Source organism: Ambystoma mexicanum, chromosome 7q (assembly GCF_040938575.1).
Source record: "Ambystoma mexicanum isolate Mex_15411 chromosome 7q, UKY_AmexF1_1, whole genome shotgun sequence".
Classification (NCBI taxonomy): Eukaryota; Metazoa; Chordata; class Amphibia; order Caudata; family Ambystomatidae; genus Ambystoma; species Ambystoma mexicanum.
This window is the reverse complement of record NC_090941.1, coordinates 799,449,243-799,470,851: the sequence shown is the minus strand read 5'-3', so window position 1 is coordinate 799,470,851 and position 21,609 is coordinate 799,449,243. Positions and strand designations below refer to the sequence as shown.

At 43.6% G+C, this 21,609-nt stretch overlaps 1 protein-coding gene across 2 annotated transcripts in view; it reads right to left on the bottom strand.

The window, feature by feature from the left end:
* Positions 1-15,558: 15,558 nt before the first annotated feature.
* TMEM123 (transmembrane protein 123) overlaps positions 15,559-21,609 on the bottom strand; it is a 628,355-nt gene continuing 622,304 nt past the window's right edge. For both annotated transcript variants that reach the window (XM_069639063.1, XM_069639062.1), the window contains one exon: positions 15,559-17,970. In XM_069639063.1, coding sequence (XP_069495164.1) covers positions 17,946-17,970 — 25 coding nt within the window. In that variant the 3' untranslated portion in view covers positions 15,559-17,945. The remainder of the gene's footprint in view (positions 17,971-21,609) is intronic.

The window sequence follows — 21,609 nt, the reverse complement described above, 5'->3', positions numbered from 1 at the left end:
CTGCTCACACACGTCTTCTTGCCATTACTGTTAGAAACAACCCGCTGGTACTCCACCGCAGTGACCCTTTTACTCCCGAGTTGGATTTTCCCAAAAAAGATCCTCACAATTAAGAGGAGGGCCTCTATGTCAAAGCTGATGGCAGAGGTAAAGAATTTCTACATATTAGTATGCTACGAACCTTTGTGTACCACTCAAATCGACGGATTAGTCAAGTGGTTCAGCCACATCTTAAAGTGCATCCTAATAAAGACTCCAGAAAAAGATGAGGAAAAACTGGGCCATCTTACTTCTGTGGGATTCTCTTTGCATTATGGATGTGCTCTCTGGCATCTATGGGGTTATCTCCCTTCGAATTAGTTTAAGGACGGCAACCTTCAAATGTCTTAGACATGCTGAGAGAAAATCCAGAGAGACGACCAGATCAGGGAGAGAATTTGGCAGAACAAACAATTAATAGCCGAGCCAGGATGTCTAATATACAAGACCTCAGAGTTTAACACCTAACAAAGTCCAAGACTTCCAGAAAACCTTATATGACAAAGGCCAAACCTTGGAAGATTTAAGTCAGAGACAGGGTTCCTGGTTCTGTTGCCAACTTCGAATACATTTTTGCCAAATTACATGGGCCCTACAAGGCTATGGAGGTAGTAAGAAAACTAAACTACTGTTTGATCTAAAGAAAGTTATAACAGGTCAATCTAATGAAAGAATAGAAAGAAACACCAAACGTTTCCACCACATCCACTTCAATCCGTATGACAGATGAGCAACAGCCCGATACTGGAGTTTATTTAATCAGTTTCTCAACGTGTTTTCCCCAGACCAAGGTGGAGTGTCATGATTTTATCATCACATGGGTACTCCACTCAAACAGCAAGTCGGGCAATATCCTATGGAATACCAGAGCCTATACACAAGGTCATCTGCAAATTGGAGAAGATGTTAAATTTAAAAGTCATCAACCCATCATCATTGATCTCCTATAGTGTTGTAAAATACGATGGCACATGCACATTTAGTAAGGACTTTAGATACGTGAATGACATCTCCACCTTCAATACCTACCCAATGCCCATGATTGATTATCTTAACAAGTAGTTAAGGATAGCCAAATACATCTCGGATCTTGACCTGATTGGCAGTTCTTTTTTAGCTCCCTCCTATAAGGAAAAAACACTTTTTCAAACCCAAATGGACTTTCCACTTCACTATCTAACCATTTGGATTACATGGGGCTCCTTCCACCTTTCAAAGGTTGATGGACATATTATTAAAACCATATAGATTCTTCGCCGGGGCTTACCCAGATTACATCATAATATTTACTAACACTCGGGCCAACCACTTACTCATGGACCCTTAGGTAAGTCGGTTTAGCAGCTAATGGCACAAATTGTCATCTGGCCCAGAATGTAGTTAAGTACCCAGGGTTTAACTGGGCAACTAACTTATCCAAGTGCAGGAAAGGAAAATGGAGGCTGTATGAAACACCTCTACATTTGCCATGAAAATAAACCTTAACTTTATTTATTTTAATTGTTCATTTATAACACGCTTAATACCAATGAGTGGTGCGGGATCGGGATTCAAAGCTTTGGTGCGCTGCGTTGTCTTGCTTCCAAGATAAATGAGTGGACCCTGAGCTATCCTTCCTCTGGCCTGATTGGGTACTATAGAAGATGCATACCATCTTTCCATCTTTCACTTCTATAGTGGCCACATTAACAGAGAAACTAAATACACACCAACCAGCCAAGATTATATGGGAAACGAAAAACAGCAAGCCTTTCAAAAACTCAAGAGTGCCTGCGCAGCCTACCTATGTTAAGGATGTCCGATTTTACAAAATCTTTCTTCCTCCAGATAGATGCCTCCACAGTTGGGCTGTGTGCGGTGTTATTATAGATATATTATGTGCATGAACATCTGGTCCTCCACACCAGATGAAAACTATTCCCAAAAGAATACAACTATGATAAAATTGAGTTAGAGGCCTTTGCGAGTAATTGTACCGTCAAAACTCTCGACTACTACCTAGAAGGCAGGCAATGTACTCGGAGTACTGGGCTATGCCCCACTGACCTGGCCAGAAAACCAGGACACTAAGGCTTGGATAATACATTGGTTACTAATCTTCAAATTAGATGTACAACACCAGAAGGAAAGAGAACAAGGAAACAGACTTTGTGAGTTCATTTCTTACAGGAACCCATGTTAGAGGCACAGAGAAACAGAAGGGATATGTAGTGAGTTGGACCCGCTTCCCATCCGAGTTAGTATGGCTGCTGAGCCACACGGACTAGGTTAGTCTGGCCGCTAAAAGTTATGTGGTGGAAGCAGGATCCTCTGACTCTGGACCCCCTCCTAGACACAATACTGTTCTTCCAATGAAACAGGGAGAGATAAGCAGATATCCACTCGGCCTGTCAATATCAGTGGTTCACAGACCGAACCCCACTGACACTCACAAACTTTGCATTCAGTGCCAAAGAGAACCCTGAACACTTGGCAGCAGAGCAGGGCATGTTTCCTGAAACAGGGAGAACCTGAGCAGATGCACAAAGAAGAAATAAAGCACTTCTACCTTTAAGGACCTCCAGGGAACCACAGAATGCTGCAGAGCCACAGCAAACGTCCAACTAATTGCCATGACTGCACACCACAGGCGCTTATGAAATCTTACAGTTCTAGAAGCCATTACCCAATAAAGTAATACTCAAACTGGACTAATAGGGAAGCTTGGAGAGACTGGAAGTGGAGGTGGTAGAGCTGCTAAACCATGAAGCACTGGGGGAAGAAGGCTGGCCAAGAAACAACAGTTCCTCGCCAGTTATTGGGGTACTTGGAAAGACATAGGGAAAGGTTTTCCATCAGTGACCCACAGAAAGAGGTGGCCCATGGTATAAAAGAATATTGATTGCCTGCAAAGGACCCTAAATGAAAGGCGGAATTACCCAAGACTCTGAAGAAAATTTGAAGATGTACAAACACCAGGTCTGAAAAAAGACCTTCAAAGAAACGAGAATTAATTTACAGAAAAGATCTACTGTGACACCTCAGGAGAATTAAGAGAAAAGCTCAACCAAAAAACCACCAGAGAATGCAGAGAAACGTTTTACTGAGAGAATCAACACAGTCTACAAAGAAACCAACAGAGAAACATGAAGGGTGCAAGGTCTGCAGGAAAAACCCTAAAGGGCCAGGAGGATTCGATGGTCTAGAAAGATCCTTCATTGAACTGTGAATACCTTTTGTGTTTAGATTAGAGTGGCTGGACTAGTACAGAGACTCAAAGCATGGTAAAAAGAATGTCCTTTCTAAGAGAAATGTTTACATGGAAACCTCCCTTTTGGTTTATAAAGACTTACCCTTGTTCCAATAGGCATGTGATCCTACCTTCTCTGGAAATGGTGTGTATATTGGACCCAGAGGAAAACTGAACAATGGATCGCCTTATACACATTTGCACTGCAATAATCCAGAGGCAAATTACCATAATATGTTTATGGACTGTCCCAAAATCATTAAAAGAATACAATGTATCACTTTACAATAGACATAAAAATGGCTCTATTAAACACATCAACTTTGAGGTCCAGGAGTAGAAACGTGCCGTTATGTGCAATTAGGAGTCTTTCAATTACAGAGAATCTAATAATACAGAATTTGAAAAACAAAGGTTCACAGAGCAGAACAATGAACAGAGGTACTGTCACAACTGGCACCGATGCAGAGGATTATCGTCAAGGAAATCTGAAGTCCCTCAGGATTTGGAAAAAATACTGTGAATTTTATGACTAGGTGTGCTTTGGCAGTTTGGTCCTGGACTGTATTTCCAGACTAGTTTTTCTCTCTCATCATGCTGTTGATCATTTTTTCCTGAGTAGGGGAACCTTCACAGATTGCTACCAAAATAAGAAATTAGCAGAGTTCATGTGTTTAATCCATGGGTTTACTGCTGTGTTTCTCTGTATTGTATTTGTTTTCTCTTCCTTCCTGCTTCATGTAAAAGTGTTTTGAATGTCACTTAACATGACGTCAATGTACAAATTGAAGACCTTGGTTGGGTATTGATTGTTTGTACCTCTTCTCACTATGTCTAATTTCTCTGGAATGGTCTTTCTACAATTAAACAATTTGTTTTTTTTAAAAAAGGATACTCTAATCTTGAATTGATTTACTCCACTTTCTGGTCCTGAAATGCTTAAATGCCCAAGAGCCAGAGGAAGGAAACTCCACTGAGGGTCCGCACTCCAACACAGGAACAATAACAGAGCCACCCAATTTCACAAATCAAAGTAATTTATATTTCTTTAATTCTCACACAGAAAAACATGGTTGTGATATTTTCCATTCAAAGCCCTTTGTCTGTAATCAAGTCTGTACTCGATATCATTAATGATATCGGAATTCTTATTAGAGTCCTAACTATAGGGCGCGGCCAAAGAAACATATGTTCCCAATTTCTACCCCCCCTTAGCATCAGAGCCAATTCACTGCTGACCCAGACATAATCTATTCCGGAGTACATTCCGTGGGAATGTGAAAAAAGGTATAATCTCTGGAAGTGGGGTGGGTGGGTCTTGATACATCAATCTCAGCTCTCTACGTGATTAGGTCCCCTGACAGATGCATGGCCCCCCAGTAGGTCCCGTTCAATATGCCCCAGTTGGGCTCCATAGGGAGGTTAAGGTCACCCGCAAGATTGCTATGCCCAGTGGCAAAGGCCAGAAGTTCCTTTAGGGCAGTGCAGAGAAAACCATTCTGACTTCCATTTGGCTCATATATCGATGCAAGTGTAACCTGGTTTCCCTCGAGGTGCCTGCCACAAATAGATATCTTCCTTCTTTGTCAACTTTGATATGAGCAGCCTCGAATTGGGCTCTACTGCTTATGACAATCCCCACTCCCCTCTTCTGGCAGTAATTGGCAAAGAACTGGTGTGGGAAGAGTCATCTGCTGTTTTAGGGTGTCTTTTCTAAGCAAATGGGTCTCTTGAATGAGTGCTATGTCAATCATATCATGCTTCTTTTTCTGTAAAATTGGAGACCCCTTTCTGGGGGAGTTAAGGCCCCTTACATTGTGTGTCTCATACTTTCACTCCATCCACCCGGGGGGTAATCCTATGTTTTACTGCCCCTAGTAGCATCGACCCGCTCCCCCAGAGAGGCCCCCAAACCCCTGCATCGCCCACATATCCTAATACGCCAGCTTTGGAAAGAAACATGGCCCAATTCTTGACCCTACGCTTCACGAACAAACTCTAAAAACATGCAGAATTTCAAACACTTAACACCAGTAGGCGTTGAAGGTTGGAGATCGTCTGTTCCAAACTCATTGAAGGAGGCACTCTACTACTCTGAGAAACCACACCCTTCTAGCTCTGGACGAATACAGCCCCCCACCACCTCATCAACAGTTCGGTGGCCTTATTCACAGCCAGGGAGTCTCGCAGACATAGATAATTTTGCTGCCTCCAGCCCGGTTTCTTCAAGTGGGACTTGGATCTGCAATCCCCATCAAGATCCCGTTTCCGGCTGGAACCCATCAGATTCTACCCTCGCTCTCAACTTGTCCAGGACCCAGTGATGTACCCAAGACTTTAGCAGCCCTCCTGGTGGCCACTGTATCGCAAAGGAAATCATACCCGTCTAGGGATGGTGGCATCATCTCTGCGCTCACCACCCCGCCATATCGCACACTACAATGTCAGCGGCCAATGAGGCCACCACCTGGGACCCCACACTCCCGGTTGGTTTTGTGAGTCATTTCCTTCCGGAGAGTGAATAGCTCCTTTTCAGGTTTTAAGCTGACGCCCTAGTTCTTGTGGGCCAGCAATGTTCGGGCAACAGGTACTTCAAGTTGGAGTGGAGGGGGGTGTCGGGGAGTTTGTATTTTTTCAATTGTTGTTAAACTACCGCATGCTCACATGGCAAAGCAATCACACCTCTCAATATGCGATATCTCATGTCACCTCACATAGACACCACATTCCCGCAGTACTTGCTGGTAGGACACCGTACCTTCTCTCGGACTACAAAATCCTGCAGATCCTCTACTGCATGCTCTAAATGGTGCTAGCAAGATCCCAAATACCATTTGTGGGTAATACTAGGTCTCTAAAATTGCTCACATGCAATGTGAATGGGATGTGCTCCGGGATCAAAAGACGCCTTGTAACGCAACTTCTGAATAGACAGACACTCCCCTGATGTGGCCCTAATAACTGAAACACATCTGTCAGGAATAAACTGCTCTTTCTTCAAAAGAACCAACTACCGCTCCGCACTACATGCGGGATACACGATGGGATCCAGGGGCACTCTGATCCTGATACATAAGCGCCTTCCGTTCGTCCCACAGGTGGTGGAGCATGACCTCGTGGGTCGTTATGTGCTAATCCTTGGTATGCTCTGGGGAAGAGACGTTGGCCATTGTCTCAGTGTACTCACCACTGGGACTAGGGGAAGAATTACTAGCCGAACTGACCACGCTTATGGCAAAACACCAACCCGATGTGTGGATCCTGGGGGACGACTTCAATGACGTCATGTGCAACACCATAGATTGCACCCACATTAGGCATCGCAACCCAGACACCCCCACAAAGCTAGCCACATTTATATCTGCCCTTGCCCTCTATGATGTATGGCGGAACTCCACCTTGGAGTCAAGTGGTTTTTGTTCCACTCGGGAGCCCACGGCTCCCTGTCCAGACTGGATTACCTCTTCCTCCCGAGCACAGAACTACACAGGGCAATATCTGCTGAATTGCTTCCCCGGGGTATCTCAGACCACTCAGCACTGTTGGTCGAATTGCGTATGCATAGTATTACGCCCCCAGGTCATGGAGACTGAATAACTATCACCTCGGGTTCCCAGACTTTGTTGATTGCCTTACTGAAGTAATTAAGGAATACTTCGCAATAAATTAAGCCGTAGTGGACAGCCCCATGACGGTATGGGAGGCCTATAAAACGGTGCTGAGAGGAGAAATAGTCTCCTGGACGGCAAACAAAAGAAAAGAACGAATTCAAAAAAATATCGGAGGCTGAAAGAGATATGAGTGATTGGGAAACCAAATATATTCTCCATCGACCCCCGAGATCCATGGGTCCCTTAGGCGATCCAGAGAACACCTTCGAAATATAATGCTGGACAACGCTAAACGGGCCCATTGGGACTCCCGGGCGAGGATATACGAATATGGGAACAAGCTGGGCAAAATGCTGGCCTGGCTTGAAAAAAGAGATGAGTAAACGCCATGTTAGGGAGATCATAACCCCACAAAATGAAAAATGGCAATTGGATTCTGCAATTGCGGAAGCATTTGCTGAATTCTACGCCGATCCATATCGAGCCCCGACATCCCCACTCAACCCTTCCCTCTTAGACAAAATTACGCTGCCATACCTGTCAGAACAACAGAAGATGCAATTGGACTCTGATCTTTCTGAAACGGATATCACTGAAGCCATGGCACAATTGCAGTCTGGGAAAACGCTGAGACCTAATGGATTCCCGGTCGAAACATGGAAGAAGTTGGTTGGGGAAAAAAAAGCATCCCCCCTTCACAAAATGTTTCTCTGTGACCGGGAATAAGGCATCCTCCCGCCAGACCTATGCAAGGCCACAATCAGAGTTATTCCCAAATCAGGCAAACCCCCTGAACAATGTGCCTCTTATAGGCCTATATCGTTAATTAATAGCGATACTATGGTCCTTGCCAAACTCCTGGCTAACCGAATACAATTGGTTATTTCCACCCTGATTCACCCGGACCAATGCGGATTCATGCCACATAAATCGACACAAATGAACCTGCGACGCCTTCATCTCTTACTAGAACGGGCTCCCATCATAGATACGCCACTTGCCTTATTGGCAATTGACTTTGAAAAGGCGTTCGATTCGGTTCGCTGGGACAGCCTTTGGGAGACCATGCAGCGCATGAGGTTTGGCTACACTTTTCTGGGCTGGGTACAAATACTAAATACCAACTCTCAGGCAGAAATCAAGGTGAACAGGTGGCCCTCTCAACCTTTCCCTCTTGGTAGAGGTACACGGCAGGAATGCCCTCTTTCCCCCCTCCTCTTCACCCTTGCGATCAAACCCCTCGCTTTGTGGCTTCGCCAGAGCACAGCTTGGACGGGATTCAGATGGCCGGAGGGATACGAGGACAGGACATCCCTATATGCAGACGTTCTTCTGATATATTTGGGAGACCCAGTCCAGACTTGCCCCATAGTGACACAGATGCTTATTCGTTTTGGTGACTTCAGCGGACTTAGAAGCAACTGGGGGAAATCTGTCCTTTTCCCAGTGAAGGGTGGAGTGCAGGCTACCCCCCCCCCACAAGACTGCCCGTACAGAATCGAACAACATGGCTTTCGGTATTTGGGGATCTGGACAACACACAATCTTCAGCCAATTACTGACTGGTTCATCAGTGACGTCTCTAAGAAGTTAAACTACCAACTGCACCTCCTCAGAGGTATTTTTTCCTTTCCCCAGAAGCTCACTGTCTACAAAGCTCTGGTTCTCTCTAGGCTTGACTACTGTAACAGCCTCTTTTTAAATCTACCCTCCTCCAGTCTCTGTCCCTGCAACCCATCCAGAACAGGACTGCAAGACTTGTCCTTGGCCTCAAGCCCAAGGATCGTAACTCTCCAGCACTGAAATCTCTCCATTGGCTCCCAATGCTCCAAGGATCAAATTCCAGACCCTTTGCATTGTCCACAAGGCCTTCTGGGGCCTGGGGCCAAAATACCTCCAGCTTTCTCTTCAGAAGTATCTTCTCGAGCCCTTCGCTCTTCCACCTCCAACTACCTGAGGGTCAGTTGCTTTTCTAAATAACGAGTTGGGGGCAGGTCTCTATCTTCGGCCAGTGCCTCTCTCTGGAACAGCCTCCCTGCCCCTCTGAAACTTGAGCAGAACCACCTCCGGTTCCGGAAGCAGCTGAAGACTTTCCTCTTTGCTTCTGCCTTCTCCCTTCCATTTCCACTTCCCTGCTGATCTCCGGTCTGATAATGCACTGGTTACCTGGGCACCCTCTGAATCACGGGCCCAGGTCCCTGCCCTCCCCGTTGCACACTTGCACTGCCGCCTGGCATCCCTGCACTAGGGGGCTCTATTTGCATCCCTACAGTCCCCCCACTTGCACTCATCCAACACTAGTTGTCTGCACTTAACCCTTGCACTGCCACCTGGTGGCCTCACTCTTTTTTCTATGTCTTGATCCTATGTCCTGCACTTCTCCTCCGTCCATTCCGCTGGCACTTTTCCCCTTCCCTCTCCCTTGCGCAATCTCAATGTCACTTGGCCTAGTAAGATAATTGTCTTGTCCTCTCCTGTCCCCCCCTTGCCTCGTCGCGACTTGAAACACTTGTTTATAGGCGCGCTATAAATAAAATATCATATCATTGAGCCTGATCTGGCAAATGTATGTGAGGCTAAACAAGGGCAATCTTTATCTCCCATTTGTGGATTTAAAGGCTGCCTTGGATAGCATCCTGATGCGGGCTCTATGAGAGTTGCTATATAGGAAGGGGTCCCATTGAGTCTGCTGAAGGCAATCATTGAATTGTACAATGATTCCAGTGCTAGGGGTAAGATGAGGTATGGGGGGTGAAACCACTGACACCTTTGGAGTAATGAAGGGTGTCAAGCAAGGATGCACGTTGGCCCCTTTACTCTTTAATTTATTTTTCAAGTATTGGATGATTTCCTGATTGGGTCATCAGACACCCCAATGCTGGCAGGAGAGAAAATAGGTATCCTGTTTTTCGCTGATATTGTCCTCCTCTCACGCACCCAGATGGGCTTAAAGAAGCAGATCGCCCATGTTGTTCAGTTTTGACAACAAAAAGGTTTGGAGGTAAACGCTGCCAAAACCAAATATATGAGGTGTGGCAGCAGCTCAGGGTGGCGCTCGCATATGATCCCTGAAATTAATGGTGCCTAGATTGAAGATGTTTCTAGTTTTGAGAATCTCTGTGTAAACATTTATTCTAATGGAACGTGGGAACAGCATATTCCCAAGGTTGAAGTGAGCATGGGAAGAATATTTTCTGGAATCTTGGTTCTTTCCAACAGGGCAAAATGCAACTCTCTGCCACCCGCGGTCGAAATTTATAGGGCCCAAGTTCTAGCAGGTGCCCTCTATGGAGCAGAAATGTGGGGGGCAAGCAAGACTAGAATGGTGGCAGTAACTGAAAATAATTTTCTGAAAAAACTCGAGGTTACAGAGCAGTACTGCTAATTTACCACTGCATTTGGAATTGGGCTTTTTTGTTTAGTTGATTTGATTGCTCTTAAACCAATTTTTCTGTGGATATGCATTTGGGCAGGGGAAAGCCACCAGAAATTCTGCGAGGCATTGAGAGATATGCTGTCTCAAAGTAATGATATGATATCATCATGAGTCCATTTATGCTTCATGTAAAACAACAGTTGTAGAGAAGTACACTGAACTTCTCTGGGGTGACTATGTTACAAAATGTCTAAACTTAGCCATAGGTATGAATATTTGCTGGACAAGGATGATTTTGTAATGGAAGAATATCTATCCCTCGTGGATGATCCCGGAATGCACACTCCATTAAGATGCAGCTTGATAATTTAACTTTAGCTCCAGTGATTGCCAAGAGGGATGAAAATCTGCCACCTTATGTGCCCCTTTTATCCTGGCGAGAGAGGGTCTTTGCAACATTTTCTTTATTATTTGGCCGCAATATGATATAATCAGGAAAAGGAATTTAAAAGCTTGCATGCTGAACTGGGACATTCCAACTATGATTGTTGCTGAACATCTTTGTAAAACTTTAAAAACGGTGGATGTCATATTTGATGTTTCTACTTATGTCTCAAGTGCATGGAAGAAGATATGTTTTTTTTAATGAGAATCGTGCAACTTGCTTCATATGCCCAGCCAGGTTGGCCAGAGACTTCCATGTTCTCCGTGTTCTTCATATGTCTTTCTGGACTGTTTGGGATAGCTCTACTTAACTAAGGTGCTCGTCCATTGTTGGGAAGTCAAAGCACAAAAAAGGTCCGCTGTCCAAAAAAACTAATCCTAACTGACCCTACCATTATTCTAACAAAAATAAAGTCAGGAGAATGCCTCCCCTTCTCCCAATTGTCTTAACTCAAGGTAGTCTCTTTGGGTTCAAGCTTCTTATTAGTAGGTTCATTTCAAATAGTCTGAAACTCTTGCTATCAGTTCTTGTAGTTCTTTCACAAGCTTTGTGGGGTTTATCTGCTCTTTATGGATTGCGTTCCATGAGTCGCTATGGTCTCTCTCCACTGTATAATTTCCTTTACAATGAAGTAACTTCTGTACTTTTGTAGCACAGGTTTTCTTAGCTGTGATATGCTTTCCTGATAGTTAAATTTGCCCAACTCTTGGGGTGTTTTGTTTGTCTTAGCTCTACTCTCGGGGCTCTCCCTTTCCTTCCCTTCGTAGGATTATCCTTCTGGTTTACAGTCTCTATTCCTTAGCATGTACAGGATTCTCCCCTCTTCCTTGGGTATAGGCATCTCAGTCTTTGACCTATTTTCCAACATTATCGTTACTCTCTGTCTCGTTATCAAAGTTCTACTTTTTCGGCTTCAATGTTACTTTCTCGTCCATTCTACTGAGACGACTTTCGGCTATTCCATAATCCCCTTTCGGCCCTTCGTTGTCCCAATTACCTTGGATACAGTGGGTAAATGTCTCTGGGGCTTCTATTCGCTCTGGGTCTCCTCGGTTGTCTCCTTTCTTCACGTCTCTGTCTTCACTGGAGTCCCGGTCGGCGTGTTCCCTCTCCATGTGAGCTGGTGACGTTGCGGGTATCCAGACAGTTTTCTGCTTTTGCAGTGTAGTGGTTTCGGCATTGTTCTGGGGGCACCCTGCCCACCATGACGTCGTCACGTCACCACCATCAGTTCCTCGATTTCTCTCTCTCTTGGTGGCTGCGGCATGTCTGGTCCTTTTCTCTCACTCCAAAGGCAGTTTTGAAGCTTGCAGGCTATACGGCTCCCTGGGAATCCTCCCCTCACAGGTGTTACGCAGTAAGGGGGCCTCCTCTGCATGTATATTTGTATTTCTTCCTCGAGTCACGTCAGCGTCTTCTCCTCTTCCAGTCTCTTCATCCCAGTTACATGGGAATTTATGTTTAAAGGGACAGATCATCATTCTGGCTGGCAAAAGTATATTTTAGTTTTCTCTGGATTGTATACTGTTTTGTGCAGTGGACATTCCCATCTATGCCACCATGGCATGTGATTTAGGGACTAAGGGGTTTCCTCACAGGAACAGGAGTCTCTCCCAGTGAGGCCCAACTTGCCTCGAACCCTAGGGAGGGTGTTGTAGAGCGGGCTCACCTCCCTAGCCTCAGAGGGGGCATCCCCACTGGGAGAAGGGACTAATCCGCTTGATGCTCTTTAGTTTGCGTGGGAGAGCAGGTGTGCCCCCTGTGCGAGAGTCAGACTGGAAGCTCTGGCTACTTGGCTCCACAGTCCGCTTCCCTCCTAAGGGAAACAGGCTGCTCGTGGCGACACAGCTGCTCATAGCCAGGTACGGGAAAAGCAGGGAAGGCCACGATTGCATGCCCGCAGCGCAGTCCCTGTACCGAAAAAGGTGAGGGCAGAGGGAGGCGAGGTGTGTACCTACCATGTAGCAGGACCACCCCTATCCCTGGGCTCCCCTTCCCCCATCTTCCTATAGTACCCACCTCCACGGACAGGGGACCATGTCCTGCCTCAAGCACCCACAGCCCCACTCACCCGCTTCACCACTGGGCACCACGCTGTGGGACCCGCCTGGCTCTGGAAGCCTCGCTGTGGCCCCTGTCACTGTCATCCACTGGGCCCAGTCAGTGACCCAAACCCATCTTACGGCGGTTTAGCAAGGCTCTGGGACTCACACTGGAGCCCCAGCATGGCCTGCGTGCGGGCCAATTCCACCCGGAGAACTATAGACTGTGGCCATTTTGTGCGCCGTCGGCCATGCCTCATTACCATCTTTTTTAACCTTAGGATGGTTTGCACCCTCCTGTATCCAAATCATTAGGAAAATGCTGGTTGAAGCTGTGGGAAGGCCCAGGATGCAGTATTGCATGTCTCTCTACTCGGGCAAAAATATATTTGAAAACAAATACAAGCAATGAAAAACCAGGATATGTGCTCTATCCCATTACTCAGGAAAATAAGTATCAAAAGCATGATTCAGCTATAACTGGCGCATAATAGAAGACCATTTCAATAGGCATCTGGGATGGCTCTCATCTATTTGTCTAACTTTGTGGAGCACTATAGTCCAAAACATTCTTGCACTTTGAAAATGATTTAAAGCTGAGAGTGAAAAAACCGCAAAGAAGTCAAAGACAGCAAATCCACAGGGTTAATGCAGTCCGTCTATTAAAGGCTCCCTACAGATGGCTGAGAAAACCCTGTTTGTCAGATTTTAAACTTCCAGTAAAACAATACCTTTTAACAAATGTTAGCCCTAGATTAATGAGATTGCATTTTAGATTTGGATCTGGCTACTCGTTGACAGTAAATATATTAAATGATTTATATGTCCCTGCCATGGCTTAGGTTTGATGCAAAGTTATTCCCTGATGAAAAATAGCTTTTACATAAAGTGGCAACCCTCTAGACGATTCCTGTAATTGCACTTAACTAAAAGAGCCTGAGGTGGAGAAGGTAGCTAGAATCGGATATTACTACTGAAACGGATCCTGGACTCACTGGTCTCTGTACATGCATTCCATACCCGAGAACCCCTGCACTTCTAACATTGACTGCACATCCTATGCATCCAACTTGCATACATGTATTGGCCCTCCAAATCATGTTTCTATGATATCGAAGTACAAAAAGAAGTTTTAAATGGTCTTTGGTTTGAAGATTAGTGATTCACGATTGAAGTCTATCTGTTCCAACCTGGTGAATATGAAAGTAGATATCTTTTCTAGGTTTATTTAACAACGTATCATTTTCTGGCAAAACTGGTCACAGTGTAAAATGCATAGGGTTCGATTATTAGAAACAAGCACCTGTTGGTCATGCAAGAAGGGGAAAGGCTCAGTGGGGCATAGGTTATGGCATTGCCAAACCATTTCGGTAGGAGGTGTTGGAAAGTATCTAGTGCTCTCGTTTGGTTACCACATACCCCACTTGTCTCTATTAGGGTGATCTTCGGCACAGCCCTGGCAACCCAACAGATGGTTGTGCCGTCCCTGGAAAGTGGCGCTTAAACAAGTGTTAAGATGTTGGAAAAGCCCATTGAAACTCCTAGTGGAAGACTGTTTACCCTCTCTGTTTAAGAGAAAATCTTGCACAAGCATCATGGATTTTTTGACACCTATGAGCTGATATGATCCACGTTCAACAAGCTTTACATTTGAGTATTGTCTGTCTTGATAAAATAAAAAATGTATGCAGCTACTTACTGTCCTTCTGCCCTCCCATTCCCTTGTCACCCTTTCCTTTCCTAACTGTCTCAATGGCCCCCTGTGTCCCCTCCTAACTGTCTCAATGGCCCCCTTTGTCCCCTTCCCCCTGAGGAGTCTACTGGGGGCCAAATCTTGTAAATCCTTTCTTGACCTTAAGAGTCTATAGCAAACAAATGTAATACCAATCCGTGTTCTTATTGGCGTATTAGTGGAAATTAATTTGAGATTTTGGAATTTGGTTTGTGGGACAATGCTTTGTATGTTGAGTGTTTTGGTCGAGCAAAATGCAAAAAACACAGCTGTGGAAATAATAAACATGTTATATGTTACTTTACTGTTTTATAAAGTTTGTGCACTTTCTCCTTTTATGCCAGCATCTTCAATTTCTTTTGGCAATAGTTGCTTCTTTACTTCTACTTTAAACCACTACCTAAGTTTTCCAATTTTCAGCTTTTTGTCCAGTTATGGAGTGTAGTGTTTATTATATTTTGGGTTTATTTGCTGATATAATGATTACAAAAAGCACTATTTTTGTTAAATGTTTCCTACGGTATTTGGCAAATGCCAATAATGTTAATTGCTGATGTTCATTTTTGTATCAAGTTTTGCAAATTAACACAAAAAAGAATGTTGTCATCAATACACACACCCACCTTCCAACGCACACTATCTATTACTCTCTCACCGATCCAAACACAAAGGCACCAATCCAATACCCATCTACCTAGTAACTCCATAAAAGAACAGACTAACTCACCCATCCATCGTCCCCCACGTTGGGGGATCAAGGGGCGGGACAATCTTGTAGCCTGAAAGGCCTGACATTAAACTTGGACAGCATAGCTCAAAGAAATACTAAATACGTTGGGTTTAGTAACTGCAATGTAAATAGTACAGAGAAAAATAGAATGTCTCATTGTGCAACCCTTGCAATGGTTGAAGAGCGAATACTGCTGCAGCACAATGATTGCATCCGTGGGCAGGAAAGAGCCAAGAACATTCGCGACCACATCATTAGGTTGACTGCTCTCACACAAGCAGCTTAGACACAAATAACATTCATGCTGGTGTTTGGTTGCTGAATGAAAAAGAATGCAGTACAACGGACACCGTCTTTCGGAAAGTGCAAATCTGTCATTTTATTTGTTTCCAGTGCAAAGAGAAAAACATTGGGAATTTGCACCACGTGCTTAAACAACCGTAGCAGAAGAAACACTTTGGCTTTCAGAAAAACGACATTTTTTAAATATCATACACTTCAATTACAATGTATTTGCCAGTAAAATTAAAACACAAAGTTCTATTTACATTTTTTTGGGTGTATGCAGTTGAGAAACAGCACATGTGAGGAATAAAAAAAAAACCGCTTAAAATATTCTCTTGTTCATTCGTGTTCTACTGCAGTGCAAAAGAAAATGTTATATAATTTTGTTAAAGCAAAACCAAAATTCCTAAATTCCATACGTCCAAAGCCATACACCTCATAATGAAAACATTCATACATATGTGCGCTGGATAAGAAGTGACATCAAAAACATTCTGTGTGTTTACACTAAGACACTGTTTTTGTATTCCTCTTCGACATAGTTTGTTAATCCTCACTACAGCTCCTGTATACGAATGGCTTACTATTACCTATCCAGAAAAGCTACGACAATAGGCTCGTGACGCTTGAAGGGATGGCCCAGCTAGTGAGAAGAAAATATCCTAGTTCTCTTTACCCAATCAAACACCAACAAGAACTATTCTCAAATGTGCCATTGTTTGAGAGCATCTTGTGTATTGTGACATCATTTACCAAACTGTCCTGGATCCAGTAGAAAGAGCTTGTATGCAAGAGGCAATTAAATATCTTCACGTAAATGAAAACTACAATCGACAAAAAAAGGGCCTCATTTTGAGTTGGGCATTGCAGGAAAAATGCAGCAGAATTATTACCATATACCGCCACATTCCCACACCGCCCAACTAGAAGTTTGGCAGAAAGTCAGAGGATTCACCTCCAGCTCGGAGTTGGAGTTAAATCCACTGACATTCTGCCCATTTTCAGAGGCATTTCTACAGCAGTAATTCTGACAAAAATGCCCCATCGAGTCCAATGGGCGCCGGACCAAGTGGCAGTAAAGGAAATACAGTTTGCAGGTATCCTAGCGGATTTACCTTAAGGATAGTGGAAAACTGGATATGACTCCCAATATAGTTACACAAGGGTCTGAATAAATGTCTTTTCGCTCTAAATCTTAGAAATTAATGTGTTTGAAAAAATACACACAGAATAAACTGTTTGCACAACACAGAAGTGCAGCCATTATGGTCAACCTCTGTTTAGTGGAAAAGCATTGGTCGTTTTATGGCTAATGTTAATTGCAAAAATTCAGAACACCTCCATCCACTCTTTGACCATGCAATGAGGGATGCTATTGGTCTGATTCACTAGCAAATGAAGTTATAGTAAATTTGATTAAATCCAATTGAGTAAAAAAGGTTGCTCAAGAGTAACAATGATGTCAGCCAGTATATTCATTTAGCACAATTGGGGACAACAGATAGCCGTGAAGTAATATCACAAACTACCATCGCAGGGCAATGGAGTATGTGTAAACTCATCCAGGCTCTTACACGTGATTGTTATCTCCAGTAACTACCATAGAAGCACTGAGTGGTAGATGACACTGAACAATGGGGTAAAATAATGACACGTGGCCCGTAAGTAGTATTATTTCCATCCCCTACACATGCATCAATGCCCTTCGTGGCATGTTATAGCAACACTGTAACCAATCTAGAATGCTATAATTCTGGATTTAGATGGTAGCACACCTCTCCAATACTTAGGCTAATAAAAGAAATACACACGTTCAAGGATGGCTTTTACAAAGTAAGACAAATTGGTCAGCCTGGTCTATCCTGCATCCGAACCGTCTAAGCACAGTGCTTAAAAGAACTGCCCTGGAAGTGGTTTAACAAGGAACCCAGTGGTACTTACATTGTATTGCAACTGTTCAGTGACAAATGATCGGCACACTGCGATCTCATAGCAGGTGACCGCAGTAAGGGTTCAAATTAGAAGACACAAACTATGAACATGATCGTGTTTTGACTCTGAGCTGGTCAGAGATGCAGTCCTTTGGGCACTATATGCTCTGAAGTACAAAATGTATTCCCCAAGTTTCTTGATATGACTGCCACATAGATGCGTTCTGAATATATTTGGCTAAAATCACATTTTATTCTTAAGGATTATGGTTCCAAAGTAGGTGATGATCATAGAAACAATAGAATTGGAGGTGGCCAGACAACAAAGATTTACTGGTTCCAAGTTAGATTTCACAGTACAAAAAATGAATCTGTTGTGGCAAATCATTTTAAACTGAGTAAAACACAAGATTTCGGACGCCTCCCAGTATATATATAATGTTTACATCCGATTTTTAAAGATAACATAAAACAATAAAGCCGTTTGGTCCAAGATTAAGATTCCTCTTCATTGGTGACATGAGATTAAATGATAGCCTCGTGCTCATCTCTGCAACAGAAAAATAATAATGATCAAACACTGGGAAGGGATGGCAGTGTACATGCAATACAAAAAGAAGCACTGAACCACCTAACCTTCACAATGCATACATTCATTTCTAAAAATATAAAAATCACGTTACTTATTCGTTCAGCTAGATGTCTGGAAAACGGGTAGTTTGTTATTATGTATATAAGAAAGGGCAGTGCTCATATCATTCAGATTGATAAATGCTTTATTCGACTTCAGACATAAAAGCAGTATACAACATCGCACGTAATACATACATTTACAGCAAACATCTTCTGAAAAAAATAAAGAACTTCACATGCTTAAAGACTTTTTTCTTGGCGACCAAGCACTACAGACAAAATTTGCCACTGCAAAAAAACAAAATAATGGTGCTTTTGTAAAATGTTTTAGCTGAATTTAATGCATTTCTGCCATGATTTCAAACAGATGGTGAGATTTCTGGATCGAGAGCTTTGATAACAGGAACAGAAGAATATGAAGTGCTGCAGTCTCCTTCTCATGACAGCAAGCACTTTGATTATTTCCCATGCTTTTTCTTCATGATGGCCAAGGGTAAAACGCCTAACTGTGGCTTTAATTAAAGGCTTTGAAAGTGCGGTGGCAAGTGTTGGTGGAAGTCTAGCGGTGGAAATACTGAGAAGACGACTCTTAACCACTGTGTGCGGTGTGGGCCTGCTCCTTTAAGGCTGGTGGCGGAGAGGCACTATAAAGCCTTCAACACGTAGCGCCGGCGCTGCAGTGCAGTGGCAAGTGTTGGTGTCTACCGGTAGTCCAACGGGAGTCAGAAGGCGGCAGATTTAAGAAAGACTCAGTAAGGGTATATCATTTTCTTTTTGCACCCTTCCCTACTAATGAAGTCGAGACGACTTTGTAGGATGTTGGACGCATATGATTTAAGGAGCAAGGCATTTATGGTAGAGGCTAATGTACTGGCTCTAGAGACCTCTTTGTATCCCGCGATGATAGGTCCAAAATGGTGTATTATCGGTAGTCCAACAATTACAAGCCGGAAGAATTCCACATTAACTCTGAAATTGGCAGTTCAGAATCGTTTTGTGCCTGATTAACACTCGCAGCTGGCTTCGCTTTCTAGCTCCAAGTTCAGTTCACCAAAAGCCTCTACCCCTAAAATTAGGACGTTTTTTTCAAAAACATGTGCCTCATCCTTCGCTCTCTAAAGAGACTGATGTGATGCAATTGATAGATCTGTGCAAGGTCCCGGTTGCTTCCCTTTTATTGGGGGATCAAGCACTGGAACTTACTTTGAAAGACTATCAGCCGGCTTTCACACCTTTTAATATACTAAACTAGGCTTTGAAAGCAGCTATTGTAAATCTACTTCCGCCATCATCTGAAAACTAAGCTGAATGAATATGGACCGCTTCAAATGTGTTACCAGGCTCCCCCCCACCCCCCGACTGAAGCACATGATGTTCGGGATAGTAACACGATTACAGGAGAAGTTGTGAGTAATAAGGACAAATTGGTTCACAAATGCCGATTGACCCTTCTCAGAGGTTCCTTTGTCGGCATCACCAGTTCTGTATCCAGATAAGTCTTCCAGCTCCACCGAAACATCCCCGTCAGCTTCTCTGAGGTCCATTAGCCTTGCCGGCACAAAATGTCACCTAATCACCCTGGCGAAACTGTACAAATCACTTAACACTAAAATAAATGACCATGTTGCATTGTTGAATTCAAAAATATCCTTCACAGAGGGATACGTTACAGCCTGTAAACCACTGCTCCAACAAACAAACTCTAGTAGACCTCCCTCGAGCATCCTGCCGGAAGAGGAGATTATGTAGAACGCGAGTGAGCAAGACACAACTAGGAGGTCGGAAAGTTAATGAACACAGCACCCTGAACATAAGAGATCGGCTATTGTCATTTTAGACGACCATTCCTCAGTACATGATCTATTCCAGCCCACCCTCCTCTCCCAACGACCTTCGATCCCAGTGGACGCTGTCTCTGACCCACAGGCTAATTACTCTATCTTTTATCAACAGAGAAAGCCAAGACAGATGGGGAAGAAGAACAATAATTTGAAGAAATCTAAGAATCAGAAAATCATGGCTAAATCGTGCAACTGTGACTCTAGGAAGTTCTTATGATCTCCATTAATTCATTCTGCTGAGGCAGTAGCTACATGGGGTCCAAAAGTGGGGGAAAAGAAAAAGTGTGTAAGATCCCAGAGCTGCTAGAGCACAGCCTAATTAGCGATTCACCCCAGGTGGATAATAGCAATGGAACCGGTACTAATGGGAGATTTGATGGATTTATCCATCTACTCATCTGAAAGAGTAGTGGGTACGCCAAAGGTGGAGCCAGACCCAAATGCAATCAAGCTGAGTGAAAATGGAAACAAGCAACCTAGGAAGGTGAACTCCTCAGAATCATTTAATTTATATACCAGAGTTCAGATTGCAATCAAAGGAACTGCTAGCGTGGACTCTTGCTTTTACACTCTGGAACAAACATTTTTTTTTAAAAAAAGTTATTTTAAGCCATGGTCTTAGGAAGCAAGACACTAAGCTTCAGAGACAGGTGCCCCAACGTTCCCTCCAACAAGATCAGTACATATTACTTGTATTGCAACACTTGCCCATATCCAAGGACATTACCATCTTGAATCGATCCAATGCACTTAACTTGTTGGTTTCAGTGCCCACATTACATTTTATCAATCAAGGGACACTGAACAAGATACAGTTTGTAACAATCTGTTTTTAGATCAGGTTTTGTTGCACAATGGCTCTAGGCTGGTAATGAATATTATATTGGAAGCTGCTACTCTATTGATCCCTATGGGGCATGACCTATCTGAAGTAAAGAGTGCAGATATCCTAGCCTTAATCAAGGCAGAGGCTTCTGAAAGTAGTGTGGATAGAATGATAATTCCATTTTCACTTCTGAAAGTGACTTGTTCATATGCAAACTCAGAAACTAGAAGAGTTTTGGAACTTTGTATAGTTTTTGGGCCTAAGGCCAAGGAAGAGAGTTTGTTATGGTTAGCAGGCAACTTACTGGGTGGCAGAAAGTGTGTATAACTAGAACACGTCATAGGGCCGACTGATATGTTTATTGGTTCATGTAATCCACAGGGTTTCACCCATCTTTTTCAACATGATGATAATATTTTATCGTCTTTTGATGTCCCTTTTATTTACAAGAAACTTGACTTACAGATATACCGGTTTTGGATGGGTATTCTATTATACTGAATCCGGCCCTAAAAGTACCTAAAGGAAGACCCATGTCAGGCCTTATGATAGTTGTCTGTAACAGTAGAGGGACGGTTGTTCAGGAGTGGTCATCACCTAACCCTTTTTTGCAGTCTTCCAAACCTATTTGGGATTATTCCAGTTTTGTTGACTTAGGAATCTTTGTTGTGATCAATGTGTATTGGACTCCGGTTGCCCTCTTGGTTGGGGCCATTATCTGTAGCAGGTATATTGGATGCATGTTTGGCGGATCCCAAAATGTCAGTGATCATTTTGTGTGGAGATTTAAACATCACACGTCCAAATGTGGCTGGCCATTTGCCTTCACAAATGCAGGGTTGGGCACCCACCAGGATTTGTGGAAAGGTTTGGAATTCATTAATGGAGT